This window comes from Didymella exigua, assembly GCF_010094145.1.
Source record: "Didymella exigua CBS 183.55 unplaced genomic scaffold M421scaffold_6, whole genome shotgun sequence".
NCBI classification, from domain to species: domain Eukaryota; kingdom Fungi; phylum Ascomycota; class Dothideomycetes; order Pleosporales; family Didymellaceae; genus Didymella; species Didymella exigua.
This window is the reverse complement of record NW_022984780.1, coordinates 1020207-1037852: the sequence shown is the minus strand read 5'-3', so window position 1 is coordinate 1037852 and position 17646 is coordinate 1020207. Positions and strand designations below refer to the sequence as shown.

Here is a 17646-nt window from a genome sequence, read left to right as displayed (position 1 = left end):
ACATACAATAGCGACCGGTGGGTTCCAAGGCACTCACCCAGGAGTGGTGGAGAGGAATGCAGACACGCTGATTGCCTCCATTCCTGGGCTCGAGATACGAAGTCCAGCTTGTAAGCGAACAATGCGTTCTTCCCCCCGGTCTACCCGGTAGTTCCTGTTTTGCCGCCTAACTACTGTCATGTCCGAACTTCCACATCTGCGCGACGAGAAGAAGTACTATGTTCGTGTACTCCTTCAAAGCGCATCCTATGTGGCTTCTTGGTACGTTGCTCCTAGCAAAGTTGATTACAAATGGGCAGAGGAGATCTTGATTCGGGCGTCATCCTCCAAGGCAAGCAGCACATGCGTGTCTCATGCTTGATGCTTCGATAAGCAAGCTAATGGGCATGTCGTAGAAAACTTCACTTTTAGGCTTCTGGACAGGAGAATGATGTTTACAATGAGTTGGTTAGTGTCTAACAAGTCGTGTCATGTAAAGGTATATACTGCCGCTTTGTACAATTCCTGAGGTCCGCTTTCGGGAAGAGAACGGCTGCACGCTTGCAGGGGCGGAAGCAGGAAACTTCGAGCTTACACTGGACCTGTTACATATACTTCTGAAGGTTACAAAAAAAGCAGTGTACGCAGGTCTTAAGAGTGTGGGGTAAACGCAAAGAGACATGCAAAGTCGGTGGGGTGGGTAGGGTCAGCTTTATATCCTTCGTGAACGCGCCGCATCGCGCTCATAGAAGCGTTCAGAGAACAAATTACAGCGGGAAGCGGACAGAGAGGCATGGGTGGGTCAGCGCCTGTTCGCGAACATAGCGAACATCCAAATCCACTTGGAGAGCAGAGAGCAAAACAAAGATATAATGCAACTTCAGGACGTTTTCAACACTCCCAATCTCCTGGTTCGGTCGGTTCAGCCGTGATCGAGAAAAAGAGGGACAGCATACCCTCAGAGATGCCTCGCTTTTGGATTATTCCCACGAGGTGCCGACGACGAGGGGTTGCGGTGCCATGGCACAGTAAGTAAGTGTGCTGAACGCATGTAGTCAACAAAGACCTCTCCGGCGATCATTCACTGAGTTGTCGAATGTTTTGACCGAGTTCGACAGAAGAGCACAGACATCATCCTGAGCGCATGCACTTTTCAAGACAGAGAGAACATGTCTGCGGCGTGGTGTTTCTTTGAAGAGCGGAGTCGTACGGGGTACTGCTGGTCTTTTCAATGTTATCAGAAGGCATGTCGAGTAGATTAGAAGATGGACCAGGGCAAACCACGTCTTTTAAGTGTGCTCGATAGGGTCGACGCTAGCGCGGACAAGCGATAAACCCTCGATCCAGATAAAACAGATCGCATGTGGGATATGTAATCACTCTGTTACAGAAATCAGGGGCAGCAGAAACTCCGCAGAGGCCACACGAGATTGTCGGTATGATGATTATGGAGGAAGAAAGCGACGGACATGGTTGCATGTCATAGATCTTCGATTAATAGCAGAGAATCGCGTCAGATTTCCTGGCGCAGAAGCATGCCATATCGTGGGAAGACTTTTGATCTCTGAGAAGACGACAGGATATTGGACGAGGAAGCATCATCATCCTGCAGGAGATATGTGTATGCACCCGAAGCCGCAGCTGACCACGTGTGCATCCTCAATCTTCCCCACGGCTTACTAGAGGCTGTTGACGTGTCTGCAAACGATGCAGTCTCGAGAATGTGTAATCGGGCGAAAAGGAGAACAGCAGTGGATATCATTAGCATTCGTGGGTATCTATTACTCTGAATCATTATCCTAAACCACACCGTGCATTTCCGAAAGCCGCCCTTCATATCCAAGCCAATTCCATGCCATCACGAGTCCTCCTCCTCTTGATATTCCGGTCCCGCAGCAAAAATCCTCTTCCTTATAGCAAACATCACGTCATCCACCTCTCTTTCCTCTGCCCTCGTCACAGCAAGATCAGGAGCAGCAAGGAAGTAGTTCTTGATCTCCTTGAGCTTGTTAATGATACTCCGCGGAGTAAGAATGACACGCTCAGCGAATGATCGGCTTGGTGTCGCGCTGCCCGTTGGAGGCTGCTCTTGAAATTGGATCTGGCTCTGCACCAACGAGGGTTGTTTGGCTGCAGGAGCGGTGTCGGCTACTGTCGCTATCGAGGCTGCGATCTGCTCCGTCAGAGCAGACCCGGTGGCTTCGATGTGCCGAGGTGTGACTTGAACATGGCTGATGCGTTTGCTTTGCGAGGAATGCGGTTCCTTGGGCAGAGGTGGTGGTGTGGACTTTGCCTCGCTGACGTCCATGTTCAGACTCTGCCTCGCGCGCTTGGAAGGCGCAAGTGTTGCTTCAATGATGTCGGCCGCACTCTCGACTTGGCTGAGGTTCGACTGTGAGCGACGGATGCTGCGTTTACGGCCTGCTCCTGGACTGCCGGTCATGTTCTCCAAGGATATTGGGGAATCGTTCATGGACTTCCTCTTCTTGGCACTTCTGGTCCTCGCGGTGGGTGAAGCTGCAGCCAGAGCCTCGCCATCATTCTCAACTTGGTCTTGCTGCGATGGTTGTGGCGAGGATGGCTCCTCTTCTTGGGCAGATTCGTGCTTCATTCTCCTTGGCTTCTTTTGCCTTTTCATACGTCCGAGCTCGATGTGAATGGGGCTGTCCATGCTGTGACGGGTCGACCGACGGATACCTTGGGAGCCTAGAGTGCTATTCCCAGGGGTGGAGTCAAAAGAATCCCCGACACGGCTTGTGATGCTTGTGTCGCCTTTCTTGTTCTTGCGCGTACGGACGGACATTGGTGTAGGTTCAACTTCTGTGTCGCTACCGTCCTGCGTTGCAGGGACATCTTGTGAGGTCGGATGAGATGCAGCATCTACGGACACGTTGTTGGACTTTGGCACGGTCTCGTCAGCTTCCGCGACTGCCTCCGCAGTCTGCATGTCCGCGTCAATCTGCGCTGTGAGCTCTAGATCGATCGTAGAGCTCGGCAGGTCAGACATGATTTCGTCGTTGCGCTCGTGGTAGCCTTGAAGTTGCCCACTTTCCTCAGCCTCTTCTGCCAAGGTCACCGCAGCTGCCAGTGCCTCTTCATCCATTGTACTGCCATCATCGAACGATGCGGAGTAAAGGAGGTCTGGCTGACGATCGTCAAAGCTTTCGGCGACTGCACTCGGTGTTTGTCTTGACCTTGTAGTATCGTCTTTGTCGAATCGAGGCGGCGACGATCCTAATTCGTCGTCTTTTGCAACACGCACCGTGCGCACTGCAGTAGGGGTGGCAATGTCCGTATCATCGCTAACAATCTTCTGCGAGCTGCGTCGTGCGTGAGGTGTAGGTGACGAGCCCAAGAAAGCATCCATAGGGCCCATCTTTGCTAGTGCTTTGCGCGGCGTAACACGTGTGATACGGGTAGGCAGATCGTCGACACTCTGCGCATCAGAAAGGATCTCCATGGGAGATGGCGGTGCATCTCGGCTGGGAGAGGGCGCGCCCATGGTTGCGAACAACCCGCCGGAGAGTCTTTGTCGTTCGACCATCTCCTTCTGTCTCTCGGTCAGGATCTGGGATTCCTGGACGAACGGGTTGGAAGGTGACGACACAATAGCCTCAAACTGGATCTGGGAGTTATCGTGTCGTAAGCGTACTTTAGGTGTTCGACGGGTAGAGGTCCTTCTGCTGGCTGGTGATGAGACTGCCGGAGACTGGGGATTTGAGTTGCGCGACAGTTTGATAATCTTGAAGGGCGACTCCTTGATACGAGAGCTTCTGGCACTTCGCCGAGGTTCCTTGCGACTATCATCGGAGTCGTAGAAAGACAGCTCAGCATCCTGTAGTCTGGTCAGTGTCTTCAACACCGTACAGATTGGGCCACTTACATCCTCATCGTCTTTGATATCCAGTGATGGCAGGACGAGATCAACAGAACTGCGCAAGCGACGGAGGATGGTTTCAAGTCGCGGAGGATACCTGAGGCTGTCTTCTTTGCCAAAGGTCTTGTTCCATGTCGCAATCGAAACGTTGACAATAGCTCGGCGTCGACTGACGAAGCCGGCTGTGATCAGCGGTTCTAGGTGCAAAAGAACCTGGCCATCCTTGCGTGGAAGCCTCTCAATGGCCTCGCTTGCTTCTTGCCATAAGTTCATAACCTGTTGTTGATTAGTATACGCATGATGAATGTGGCTGCTGAGACCCACCTCACGATGTACGGCTTTGGAATTGGGTTCCGTATTTTGGAGCTTCCTCTGTGAGTCCTCCACCCATATGCGGATAACCTCCTGGATCTTGCGCAAGTAGACCGCAAGCAACGAGGTTGAACAGTTCTTGATTGACGAGGCCAGCGCCGCGAGAAATTCCTTGGTCGACTCGATGTCGGCGAAGCCAAGCTGGTCGTACGTGGCGGTGCCCACGGAAGTGACAGCAGCATACAAGTGATTAAACGGGTCGAAGTCGTGATTGCGTCCTGCTACAGGAGAGGAAGGCCACAAGGCCTGCCTGCCCTGGTCAAGTACACGCCGACCGATGGTTTTGCTGGGGAGGGTTTGCAGAAGCATAGTGGTGAAGGCTAGAGCCTCGACTTTGTCGGAAGCACAGGCTAACACGCGTTCGGAGATCTTCTCAATGACTGCGAGGACCAGCGCGCCATCTCCAGCCTCTTTTCGAGCCGTTGCAATGAAGACTGAAAGTACGTCCAGCCCCTCTGCCGTTGAAAGCAGACAGTCCGAACCCAAGGCAAGGAGCTCAACTACAATGTCATACTCCTTACCGAGGTGGCGCGAGACCCGTTCGTTGGAATCAGGCACTTGCTGTTCGATGGAAATCTTGAGCAGTGCGGCAATCCGTGACCAGAAGTTCAGAACCACGGATGCTTGCACGGACGCTCCAGCAGACTTTTCAATCGCCACAGCGCAATCTCGAAGAAGTTCAAGCTTGCTGAGACGAGTGTTTTGGATATTAAAAGCAGGATCGATGATCAGCTTCAGTGCGCGCAATCGAACAGCGTCCGAAAGCTTGCCCTCCGATTGATTGACAAGAAGATCAACGAAGTACAGCAGCGGCGAGATTCTTGTCCCGTTCAGCCGGGAGCGGAAGGAAGGTGTGGATGCCACCTCAAACTCATCTTGACTGTTTCGAGTGAGGCACTTGTCCGCGAACTGGTGCGCACCAAGCTTTTGCACCACACTCTCGATTAAGAAGCAGAACTTATCTGCCCAGCTATCCTCTTTGTGTTGAGGCAGAGCTAACTGAGCAGTATGTCGATCCCACACACGACGAAGAAGGTTGACAATGTGTGCCAGAGCATCTTTGGTCTCGCTGGACGCCATGACCTCCTTGCTGCTTGCTTCAACCAAGGACTTCAGCACGGCAGACCACATAGTCTTCACGGGATCATCTTCTTGTTGCGAGTTGCTGGACCAGGTTGTTGTGTCGAGCAGAGTTTCCACAAACCTCAAGATCGATGAAAGTGACTTGCGAACCCATCGTGGCTCCACACAAGGAAGTTCGGTGAGTTGTGTCATGACCTGATACCTTAAGTCTAGAGCTCTCTGTGGATTCCATGGGTTACGAGATCCGTTGATCAGAGCAGAGACTACGCGGCATGCGTGAGCCGCTTGTATGGGCGATGACTGATGTAACAGAGGTGTCCAGAAGCCTACCACAAACTCGTTCCAAAATCGATCAAGTTGCTCATGGCTGGCAGTGGGGCGGAAGGCGTGATAGAGTAGTGTATTGTACCCGCCGAAGATGACGTCTCGCTCAGACTTCTTCATCGATCCTCTTCGCTGTAGTTGTTGCAGAGGTACATTCAACAGGAATCTTGACCAGCCCTTGGCGATATCGTGAGATGGGTTCACGGCATATACCAGAAAGCCATACGCCACGTTCCCGTAGATCTTGACTTGATCGTTGTCAGACTTGAGTGACTTCTCGTACACTTTCAGCCACTCTTCCAGGTCAGTGAAAAACCTTATGTCAAAGTGATCGCGTAGAAGTCCAGTGACTGCCGACCAGATTTGAGGGACGAGAGACGCGTTGTCTCCGTCGAGCATCTTCTGTAATTCCAGTGCCATGGCCTTCGCTAGAGTTGTCTCGCCATCGCTCCTGATCTTGTTCAGTACAGCGAGTACTGATTTTGCGGCAGAACGATCATGCCCGACGATTTTCGAAGCGGCAATGGCGGTGTCGAGAGCGCTCTGGTAGATATCCTTGTGGCCAGAGACCAGTGCCTTGAAGGTGTGCTTGAACCACCGTTCTGCATGCCGTGTCATAAGGTCGGGACGTTGTTGGATGAGCTTCCTGTATATCCGCAGGCGATATGCTTGGACCGAAAACCCCTTTACGCGATCTTGTATGGTGTCCAGCCCGTCCATGATCTTCTCGACCCGCATCGTAGTCATTACGCGCGGCTTGAAGTTTTGCTGCATCAGCAAAGCGAGATGTGTGTTGACTACGCTCTTCGCAATCGAGGCGTCTGTGGTGACTTGGATAGTACGGTCAACCATGTATGAGCAGAACTCGTCGTCCATGACAGTTGCGACGTCTTGTATCCGAAAGAGGGCCAGAAGCAGCTTCAACGCCTGCCCAATGAGTTGGGAGTCGAGGCCAGTGCCGGAGAGACTGATAGCTTGTGTGTCTCTCCGGATGAATTGTGTCAGTAAAGACATCTTGTTCTTCAACGCCTGCTCATCTGGTATCTTGTCGTAGGCCTGCATAGTGCGCTGCAGTGCGTGGTACGCATCTATTCTTGTGGGCCGCTCTCCTTGAGCCAACTGCTTTACTATCGATTCCAACATCTCGGCGAAAGACTTGAACTGGTGTGCGGCAGCGCTTTCATCGGTCGGCGGGGGCGTGGCTGTAGCGTCTGTGGGTTTGAGGATCGACTTGAGCGGCAGAGACACGCGTGTCTGTGGTAGAGGCCGGAGGGGCGAGCTACGCGTAGGTGTCCACGACTTGATAACGGCTTTCTTCTGCGGTGAGTCGCATGTCTGGACTTCGAAGTTGACTCTCTTCTTCCGTGCCGAGCTCGAGGGTATGTCGATGTCAGAGGACGGCGACTGGTCTGGTGTATTAAGCAGTTTCTTCGCAGTGACTTTGGCGATGGCTTTTGGCTGGGGCGGCTTCTCGCCGAAGGGATCTTCAAGAAATTGGACCGTCTCGTCGACGTCGAAGTCCTTATCGCTGTCTCCGGCGTCTTTCGGTGGAGTGGGCGGGCGAACAGAGAGCGATTCGAACCTGGACAACACCATAGCTATGCTGGAAACCAACTAAGGGCAACAAAAACGAAAGAACAAGTCAGGCTCGCATCGCTGGTCGTAAATGCACGAAAGGGAAAGTTGAGCACGACGGTCGAGGTGGTGGTCCTGTTCCCCAGCCTGGAAAGCCTAGAGCGGCACGTTCGACGCGTTGCCGCGCGAACAAACGCGCCTTTCCGCAAGCGCGTAAAGTGGTTGCTCGGCACCTCGTTCTAATTACTGCACTTTCAGTCCTGTAATTGCAATTTCAATGCTTGACTACGTGTGATTTGATCTTCAGCATCGAGTGCATATAGTCAGAAGGTGGTCCACAGACTCTTGTCTTTTAACGAACGTTCGTTCTACTTCGTATGCAAAGACATTGAAGGCTGGAGGTCGGGGTACATATGCCCTTGAAGGAGTCCCATAAGCTAGAATGTCAATTACTTCTACTTTGCGGAAGCAAGACCTAATTCAAAGCGATTCGGATCACCGACCGAGCCCTTTAACACTGACCTGGAGTCTCTCGATGTCTGAGATGTCTACGAAGTAGATCTGAACGTTGTGGACCCTTGCACGCGATTGATCCCCACTGTGGGGCAGGGCACCTCGATCATCATACCGCGGTCCACCCACTCTCTGCGAGCCTGCTTTCTACCTCTAAACTCTCTGATCAAATTACAATGTTTGCACAGCAGAAGTCCGGGAAAGGTACGTCGACTGTCTCACGCCAGCAATTTGCGCTAACACAATGGAGCGAAACTCGACGATGTCACGAAGATCCTCACCGACCTCAAGACCGATCTCGATACCCCAAAGCTCTCCTCCAAACGTACAGTGCGCCCGAACACTTCGATTGGGCATACACTCAATTATTTGTAGAACGAAGGCAGCAGCTTGAGCAGCTTAAGGTCTACGGTCGAGACCCCACCAATGCCGACCCCATATTTACACAAGACGTATGATGTCTGCATAGCAGTATGAGGACGAAAGGTGACCTCTCCAGGGTCTCCGGACATTAGGCCGCTTTGCCTTCAAGGAGAAGGACACAGCCGTCTCACAAGAAGCCTTGAGGTGCATAGCCAACGCCTTGCTTCTCCAGCAAAAGGCACGCCAGATCCTTGTCGATCTAGGGCATGGATCTGACGCAGCGGAGAAGTTCAAGGTCCGTGTTCGCTTGGTAGATGATGAGCGCAGGCCATATTGACAGCCTACAGAGCGAAAGTATCGACGATGAATTCCTTCTCTCACGTATTCTCTTTCTCACAACCTACGGCGCAAATCTCGACTACACAGAGCTCGTGAACGAGCACCACCTCGCTGATAGTATCAATGCCGCTTTGCAACGCCATGCAGACCGCTACACCGAGCCACGGCGACGGACAAAGGAACATGCAGCGCCCATGGACCTCATGGCTCTGTCGGAGACCCTCAAACTGCTCTTCAACATCACGCACTTCCACCCCGACCTCTCGCAACACTTCACCTCCTCAATCACCCACATCTTCAAGATTCTGCTCCACCGCGACGCTCCCACGAATCCCCTCGACGCACCCATATCCTTCCTCATCAACGCGCTGCTGAACCTCGTCCGCGAAGAAGGCACAGGCAGCGCCACACAACCACACGACCCAGACTTACACGCTGCACTTTTCCCCTCCCTCGAGCCGTCCATCAACACAACCCATCTAACGACGATCCTCGACAACGCAATCCAATCCTACCCCGCCTCCGAGCTTGACGCCACAATCTCGCCTCTCCTCACCCTGCTCCGCCGAACCTACGAACTCGCGCCCTCCGACGTCCAAATCGCCATGCAGTCCAGACTCCTCCCCTCAGACAGCGACCGCACCCAGCCCCTTGGCAAGACCTCTTCGCTCCCCTCGCGACTGCTGAATCTCTCCACGAGCGCCCAGACACCCGCGCTGCGCGACTCGATTGCAGCGTTCATGTACGAGCTCTCATCGAAAGATGCCGCGACGTACGTCGCGAACGTCGGGTACGGATACGCGTCTGGCTTCTTGCTTTCGAAGAACATACCCATGCCCGAGAGCGCGATCAAAGACGCGGGACTTGCGGGCGGGAGCCGCGCAGTGCCAGTCAATCCCATCACAGGACAAAGGCTGGACAAGGAACAGCCGGTGGAGATGCCGGAGATGTCACAGGAGGAGAAGGAGCGCGAGGCGGAGAGGCTGTTTGTGCTATTTGAACGCTTGAAGAAGACGGGCGTTGTGAATGTGAAGAATCCGGTTGAGGAGGCATATCGGAGTGGGCGGATTGAGGAGATGAGTGACTCGGACTGAGGAACTCATCACGACATGACGTTTGCATGAGAACTGGGTTGTGAGATGGTATAACGAGATGGATTAGTTTTGGTAGTTAGATACATGAACCCCACACACAAGATGTGCCGATCAGCTACCGAGATGTCGCCAGACGCGCCCAAGCTTGCGCCGCAGAATGCAATGTTGCCGAAGCTGTTGCAGTGGGGAATGCTTCCGCCGCTCCAGAACTCAGCAAGGTAGAAAGACGCCTCCATAGATGTTGCTGAGATGAGAAATAGTGGTGAAGTCGATGCTGAGCGTAAGATTGGATGTATCGCGGAAATTAAATGTGTCGTGATATTGTGAATGTTCGTTGAGATGTCGTGAGTCTAGTCTTAATCGTTGTGGCAGCATCGAACAGTACTTACACAAGTGAGCCGTCACCTTGGCGCCACTGCGTGCGATGCGTCTTGACCGGGCCTGTGGTGATGGCCGGTCCAGATGTGCTTTTCGAGATTGTCGAGCCTGCGAGGCAGGATTGCGCGTGGAATCTCGATGCTTGGAAGTAGTCCTCTGCCCCCATCGTTGCTGTATTGCCTGACCCAGTAGGAGCTGATGATGCGTAGGAACAGGGTGTTGATGATGTTGCTGACGCAAGAGACAGGATAAGTAGCGAGCCAAAGTACCATAACGACACCCACGCCTTTCTGAGTGGCGTTGAGGTTGTCGATGCGGTTGTTGAAAGGAAGTGGGCTGTCAGACCCTGAGATGCTAGTCGGCAAGTGGGCTATGAACTCATAGACACCGCACAAATGCAGCAGATATGCCGCACTACAGGCGCCAGCAGTGTATGATGCAAGCCGTCTGCTGAAGTGGTAGAGCACGATGAAGATGAACAAAGCCCCGACTGTGGCAACGAGACCGCGGATTAGAGAAGTGATAAGCTGCGGTAGACTGCTGAAGAAGGCGAATCCTCGAGCAATGTGCTCGGCTTTGCTTGATAAATTGTCTAGTCGATGTTCGATATTGCCAATCTTCGTCAAAGAGGCGTCTGCAGTCTCATTGATCTTTGTGGCGGCAGTCGTGATGTCGCCCATGTAGCCAGAAAGAACCTCGTGACTCTCCACCTGAGCTTGGTGATTGATCTGAAGACTGATGATGGCTCGATCGTGATGTTGTTGCAGCTCGGTCGTCAGGGACTTCGCGAGCTGAGAGTTCTCGGCGATCATGTCTTGTGAGAATACTTGCAGTTCTTCACGTACTCGGGCGATCTCTGCGCTCTGGCCAGTTGCAAGCGCGGTGATGAGCTCCGAAATAGAGGTTTCGATGAAGGTGTGAAACTTGTCGTCTAGGTTGCCCGCCGTCGCCAGAGCCCTGTCCTGCACTGCCGACGCATCCTTCTCGAATTGGCTCTGAGCCTCGCGGAGCTTGTCCACGAACTGCTTCTGCTCCTGCAGCAGAGATGTGTACTCCTCAGCGGTATGCTGGATGCTGGAAGACACAGCACTCATGACTTGGGTCCAGTTTTTGAAGATATCGAGGTGGTTCTCGCGCTCGATAGCGTCCCTGCTGGCTTGGCACATGACCACGGCATTCTGACGTGCATTGCTGAAGGACGTCCAGTATTGTGGCGAAGACTGCAGAGTCTTTAGGCATTGACTGTACTGGTACTCCTTGTGCTCCGGATAGCAGTGCCTGTCAGTGTTCGTAGGCGCCTGTGACCACCACCCACCCTTGTTGCAGGCTCGACTTGAAGGGACAAGAATGTCACAGTGTAGCGGTGGTATGGCATTGTTGGGAGGCTGGGCACTGAGCAACTCGCAGACCGCAAGCTTGGCTGCATACTCAGTCTTGACGTTATCGAGGTACGCTTGCGGTCGGTTCTTGGCGAAGTCTGGGGCGTGTTCGAGCAGTTTGCATTCATTCATGAGGTGTGAGGCGGCCATGCGTGTGCACGCTGGTGCTGTCTGCATCGAAACGACAAAGTCGACGGCTTGCGAAATTACCTTCTGATTTCTGGAGTTGGTGTACCGGAAGAGGCTGTCGATATTAGCGGTTGGTGCTGCATCTGCTGATGGAGAGTGGTAGTAGGACAGTGTCGCAGGGATATGCAGCAGCACGCCTGTTGGCACAGCGGTCGTAAGTTTCATTGCGAAGATCAGGCCCAGTAGCGGATGAGCCAGGGCGCGTAGAACCACGGCGGAAGGTCTGCGAAGCTGGTGAGCAGCAAGTAGAGAGCAGTTTTTTTCAAGTCGAAGCAGTGATGAAGGAGACAAGGAGCAGAGTCTGAGGAGAGGAATTGGAGGATGTGATATTGATGGGGTCGCAGCGAAAAGGCATATCAAAGTAAAGGAAGTCCAGTTGCGGCAGTATCTGTAGACTTGTAGCGTGCTTCGTGACTGAAGTCTGGGTGAGAGCGATGGCTGTAGTGGGAGCCGTGGTTAGTGGACGAGCAAAAATGCTGCAGCGCACAAGGTAATTGCAGCAGCAAGAATGAATTCGATGACAGCACAGTATCGTACAACAGCTTGCAGTCGATAACAGAGCGATTCTGGTTGTCGACGCGTGGTGTGAACGGAGGAAGGAGCTGCGGAGGAAGTCGCGAGACGGGATGATTAGTAATCTCGTAGGGCTGATGAACTTGGACCTTTGAACTCCCAAAACTTCGGCCAGCACCCAATCGCCCGCATCCACACCATGTTCGCCCCAGCGCGCCGGAGGTGCGCGCAAGCCATCGCAAACCTCAAGTCCCCCGCCAACTCGGTACCGACATTCCTCCTGCCCCGGTCCGCTGCGCCCAGAACCTTCACCACAACCGCACGATGCGAATCTAAGATTGGGTCGCTCCCGCTCTCAGTACCGCCAAGCGTGACTCTCAGCGTGATCCCCCCGAAGACAATTGGTGGCAAGGGTCAAAGAACACAATCGATGGGCACAGTACACGTCAAGGGGCCGCTGGGCGAGATGTCAATGGAGATCCCGCCGTACATCAACATTGATCAGCAGAGCTACACGCTCAGCTTGGCAGATGACGCTACGGATAAGAAGCAGAAGGCCATGTGGGGTGCGTGATATCACGACTCAGCATGATTGGAACACGGCTAACCGTGGCAAAGGGACAACACGCGCATACATCCAGAACCACATCCTCGGCGTCAGCGAAGGCCACAGTGCGATTCTGCGCTTCGTCGGTGTTGGTTTCCGTGCGTCTGTCGAAGACACGGCGACCACCGTCTCGGCAGAGTTCCCCGGCCAGAAGTTCATCAACCTGAAGGTCGGCTACTCTCACCCGGTTGAACTGTGTATACCCAAGGGCGTGACGGCAAGCACACCGCAGCCCACGCGCTTACTACTTGAGGGGTCGGAGAAGGAAGTTGTGATGCAATTCGCAGCGAGAATCAGGAAGTGGCGCGTGCCGGAGCCGTACAAGGGCAAGGGCATCTTTGTCAACGGGGAGACGATCAAGCTGAAGAACAAGAAGGTGTCGTAGACGTTGGGCCTTGGAAGAAGAGGAGGCTGGACTGTGTTGTATACCTGTACCATATACAGAGGGCTGTACTATACCTTGGACCGCACGATGGGCTGGCGCGAAGCATGACGAGCCGTATCACAATGGAAGCATACTGAACGACCTCCTCGATCCAATTGCACCCAGTACTGCTCGTTTCAAGGGGAGGAGTGGCCAGCGAGCACGGGTGAGTTCGTTTCTAACTATGTCGATTCTTATGTCAGTCTGGAGCCTGATCTATCCTCACAACATCTTATTTTTAACGCATTCTGTTCTCAGACCGACCTGGACCAACCTCGAGTTATTAGCGCAATGCCTCATTGCAACACTCACTCACTCACACCAATTGCCCCTCGCGCTGAAGTTGGAAACTGCGCGAACCAGCAAACGAGGGCAAGTGATGGTGAGCTTGCGCATCCTTGGAATCTGGGAATTCTGCATCTGAAACAGCGCAACGCTCCATATCGGGATGGAACAATCTCAGATCTCGAAAACGCGGCGGGGCAAGGTGAAGATAAAGCATGGTAGGAATATGCAGACGAGGCGGGGCTTGACTTGCTCGCAGAACAATGGGCTGCTCGTTCTACACGGACTGCAGCCGAGCTGGCGAGCAGAGATGCAGCTGGCGAGCAGAGATGCAGCTGGCGAGCAGAGATGCAGCTGGCGAGCAGAGATGCAGCTGGCGAGCAGAGATGCAGCTGGCAAGCAGAGATGCAGCTGGCGAGCAGAGATGCAGCTGGCGAGCAGAGATGCAGCTGGCGAACAGAGATGATGTTCAACGCATGGATTTGAGGATACCAGTGCTGCGCCTTCTCTCGCACGACATCCTTCATGTCAACTCCACCTGCCGGTCCGATCGACGATTGGCTCACGCCGTGATTGGTGTACCTTACCTCAACCCTGCGAACGCCAGCTGAGCCGCCGCTAGCACATCCGGACTTCCACGAACCATGACAGCTGAGGCGCGCGGGGGCGCCACGGCTGATGGCCTGCTTTCCATACAAAGACGCGACCCCGCGGCAAGTCGTCATTGAGGCGTTGACGACCGCACCCACATGTAAGAATTGCAGCAGACCTCAGCATTGATCCGCTGGTGATCCAAGACCATGCTGGCAGTTGGGTGAAGAGCCTGGAAGCGTTCAAAAAAGAAAAAGAGCTGGATACAAAGAAACACAATCCAGGATGCCGTCAAAGGGCATCCGGTGCTACTCGTACATCGCCGTCGAGGGCGTCGAGATCGAGTTCACTGTCCCCAAGGCCTCTGCGACCCGGCGAGACGTGCGCCAATTCAACTGCGACCACCTTGAGGTCGAGTCTTCGAACCTGGGCCATTTCAAAATCACAGGCCGATTCGAGTTCATCGTGAGGAGGGATGGTCGCGAGCTGGTCAAGCAGTGGGTGGACGTGAACAGCATGACGGGCGGGCTGAGCGACGGGACAATGAAGACCATGGTACACAACCAAGAAGCTGCAAAGAGGCGTGCACGCGACTGAACGCAACAGGACGAGACGCCCGCAGTCTTTGCCGAAGACCTCATCGTAGCATACGGCTTCTACGACGCCGGACCCGGCCTCGCAGCCCTGCCCAAGCAACACCAATGCTACGTCACAGCCACCCCCAGCTACGAGAACTGGATGCGCGACACCATCCCGCCCGGCAGCGCTCTTGGCACTAAGCCGTTCGCGCGCATGGTGCTCCCCTCGTCCCACGACGTCGGGATGAACAGCATGGCGACGGCGCTCGCCCTACTCACCAACGCCGGCACAAGCGCCATCAAAGAGATGCTGGGCCGCTCGCTCCCGCGCGCCCTCGACGTCATCAACAAAGTCAGCGACAAGGGCGTGAACGCCATCGCCCCAGACATGATCCGTGCGCTGGCCATGACGCAGAAGGATACGGTCCCCACGCTCCTCGCGCTGGGCGCGCGCTACTTTGAGTTCCGCCCCGCGCGGTGCCATGGCCGGATCCAGCCCGGCAGTCCGCTCGCAGACACGCTGTACTTCCAGCACGGCGCGATCCCGGGGATGCCGTACGCCGCGTTCCTGGCCGAGGTGGTGCGCTTCCTAGCCGGGCACGGCGACGAGATAGTCGTGCTGCAGCTGCGCTGGGACGGGGTGCCGGGCGAGTGTCCGCGGCCGAGCGACGCCGAGCTACGCGATGCTCTGAACGGCGCGCTCGAGGGGACCGATGTGTGCGTCGGCGGGCTGGAGGATATGCTGCAGCGCTCCGTGCAGGAGCTGCGGGGGGCCAGGAAGCGGCTCCTCGTGCTGCGCGACGCGGCCCAGGCGTCCAATTACGACGACGCGGCCAACGCGACGCTCACGGGGGAGTCGATGGTCGACGCGCTGAGAGCCATGAGCGCGGCGCCGCCGTCGGGACACGCCATCACGCTGCTGCAGTGCCAGGCCACGGCGACGAACATGCGCGACGTTATTGTCGCCAGCGTACTCGACTGCGATGTGAGCACGAGTCCGATTCTGGCGACCAAACCCGTGTGCGATGCGAAGATGCTGCCGCTGCTGCGCGGGGAGTGCGGAAAGCCGTTTCTGAGGGGGGACGGGGTGGTGGTGCTGATGAACGATTTCTTCGACGGGGCGACGGCAGATGTGGCGATTGGGCTGTGTAGGGAGCGGATGGGGTAGCGTGACGAGGTGGTTCCAAGTGTGTCGATTCCTTGCATGGGATGAGTGGTGGTAGTTGCATGGGATGAGTGGTCGGTAGTTGCATGGGATGAGTAGTCGGCAGTATCATGGTCGTGGGATGAGTAGTCGTTTGTTTCGCAGCTAGAAGAGAGACCGGGTATCTACAGTACAAAAACAACGCACGCCAAACGCTCAGAATCCAGATAGTACTTGAGCTCTCTGCTCGACATGACTTCTTGAGCGCTCTGCTCGACATGACTTCTTGAGCGCTCTGCTCGACAGGGCTTGGGCTCACTCCTCAGTCTCCCTCGCGCTCTTCGCGCTCCTCGCGCTCTTGACGCTCCTCGCGCTCTTGACGCTCTTCAAGCTGCGCTTGCTGGTGGAGCGCTTGAGCTTAGCCTTGAACCTATTCCACTTGTTAGCCAGCGTCTCCTCGTCGCCCTCGTCGTTGTACGCGGCAGGCTCGCGGCCGCTGTCCATGCTGGCGCGCGAAAACGCCGTTTCGCTGCCGAGATCGACGCTCTCGATGCGCCCGTGCGGCCGGCCCTCGGGCCCGCCCGCATCGGGCGGCAGCCGGGGCAGCTCCTTGGCCGTGCTGCCGTGGTGCGAGCCGCGGTCCCCCCGCCCAGCCAGCACGAACACGAGCGTCTCCCACGCGGGCATGCGCGCAATGGGCCCGTCGCCGCTGTTCCCCTGCACGACGCCGTTCTTCCAGGGGCAGTGCTCGCGGTGGCTCTCGAGCAGATTGAGCCGCAGCGATTCGACGGATACGTCTAGTTTCTTGCTCATCTCCTGCAGACGCGCGTCGGAGCTCATCCACAGCCCCAGCCGCTGGAAGCAGTGGCCGCACGCCGCGAGGCTGATGCGCGATTCGCTGACGCCGGCCCAGCCGAAGACGGCAAAGGCAAAGGCGACCTGCTCCGGGGGCGCCGACGGCGCGGCGAGGCTGGCCGCGCTGAAGAGCGTGGCGGGCAGGCGCGCGAGGAGAGAGGCGACGGGCGGGCCGGGGTGGGTTGTGTTGCGCGCGAGGGGCAGGTCCGACGAGATGGCGAGCAGCGAGGCGTATCGGCTCAGCAGATCGGCCGTGGAGCGGGCGCGCGAAGCGATGGGGATGTGGTATATGTCGGCTGCGCGCCGTGTCAGTAGCTTGGTCGGATGGGCCGCAGTGGCAGAGACGTACGCTGACACCCCGTCTTCCTCCAGAGACACTCGTCGTCGTGCCCGTCCACAATCAGCGCCCGGTACCGCGCCACCAGCGCCGGGGCAACGTCGTGCGACAGATCCTCGCTCATGTCCACGTCCCGCCCGTCGTCGGCCTTTCTGGCCGGCCGCAGCCTGACGACGACGCGCTTCTCGCACCCGCCCTTGCAGGCCACCGTGTTCCAGGCCTCGCAGGTCCAGCCGCGCTTCGCCCACTCGACCTCGCCGATGCCGTCGGGCTTGGTGCTCCACTTCTTCACAGCGGCAAACGTCTTCAGCCGCGCGAGAAACAGGTCCTGGCTGTAGGGCTGGAAGTTGGGCGCCTTGCGCGGCGTCGGGGCCGTCGGCTGCTTGTCTGCGCCGACGACGCGCATCGTCTTCTTCCTCTCGATGCCCGCCCCCAGACTGGGCCGCGGCGTGAGGAGCTGGTCCTTGAGCGCCTGGATGCGCGCCTGGCCCGCCGAGACCTCGCGCGCGCGCTCTGCGCTGCCGACGGCCTCGGAGCTGCGCGGGCGCTTGGCGAGCGGCTCGGGGCTGCCGGTGCGCGGGAGGGAGCTGGTAGAGACATTGGGCGACGCGTAGAGGGACGCGAGCGAGGTCGAGGACGTGCTGGCGGTGAGGTTGTCGAGGAGCCTGTGGAATTTGCGCTTGGTGGTTGCCAGCGCGGGCGGCGAGGAGGCCGGGGAGGCCATGTTGTGGTGGTTGTGTGTGGCGGTTGTGTGTGGTGGTTGTGTGTGGTGGTTGTGTGGTGGTTGTGTGTGGCGGTTGTGTGTGGCGGTTGTGTGGTGGTTGTGTGTGGCGGTTGTGTGTGGCGG

At 56.1% G+C, this 17646-nt stretch overlaps 5 protein-coding genes across 5 annotated transcripts in view; 3 read left to right on the top strand and 2 right to left on the bottom strand.

The window, feature by feature from the left end:
- Positions 1-1730: 1730 nt before the first annotated feature.
- M421DRAFT_418051 (uncharacterized protein) lies at positions 1731-7321 on the bottom strand. The gene is made up of 3 exons (XM_033591657.1): positions 4181-7321; positions 3863-4132; positions 1731-3814 (listed from the first exon to the last, which is right to left on the bottom strand). Exons 1-3 carry the CDS (start codon positions 7229-7231, stop codon positions 1838-1840), a joined length of 5298 nt encoding a protein of 1765 aa, XP_033451664.1. The 5' UTR covers positions 7232-7321; the 3' UTR covers positions 1731-1837.
- A 541-nt stretch (positions 7322-7862) lies between these two features.
- On the top strand, positions 7863-9720 carry M421DRAFT_347047 (uncharacterized protein). The gene is made up of 5 exons (XM_033589540.1): positions 7863-7927; positions 7974-8048; positions 8099-8175; positions 8223-8381; positions 8434-9720. Exons 1-5 carry the CDS (start codon positions 7900-7902, stop codon positions 9517-9519), a joined length of 1425 nt encoding a protein of 474 aa, XP_033451663.1. The 5' UTR covers positions 7863-7899; the 3' UTR covers positions 9520-9720.
- Positions 9721-9920: 200 nt separating this feature from the next.
- M421DRAFT_2909 (uncharacterized protein) lies at positions 9921-11630 on the bottom strand (the record flags this gene model as incomplete). The annotated part of the gene is made up of 1 exon (XM_033589024.1): positions 9921-11630. The coding sequence occupies one exon, from the start codon at positions 11628-11630 to the stop codon at positions 9921-9923; it is 1710 nt and encodes a 569-aa protein (XP_033451662.1).
- Positions 11631-12176: 546 nt separating this feature from the next.
- Positions 12177-13108, top strand: M421DRAFT_418048 (50S ribosomal protein L6; the record flags this gene model as incomplete). The annotated part of the gene is made up of 2 exons (XM_033591656.1): positions 12177-12544; positions 12597-13108. Coding segments are annotated over 2 exons (742 nt in total), but the record flags the coding sequence as incomplete, so codon positions are not given.
- A 1062-nt stretch (positions 13109-14170) lies between these two features.
- M421DRAFT_90461 (uncharacterized protein) overlaps positions 14171-17646 on the top strand; it is a gene marked incomplete at both ends in the record, with an annotated part of 10102 nt that continues 6626 nt past the window's right edge. The window contains 5 exons of the mRNA XM_033597861.1: positions 14171-14440; positions 14492-15611; positions 15999-16234; positions 16430-16747; positions 16798-17548. Of these exons, the coding sequence (XP_033451660.1) occupies positions 14171-14440; positions 14492-15611; positions 15999-16234; positions 16430-16747; positions 16798-17548 (2695 nt within the window). The remainder of the gene's footprint in view (positions 14441-14491; positions 15612-15998; positions 16235-16429; positions 16748-16797; positions 17549-17646) is intronic.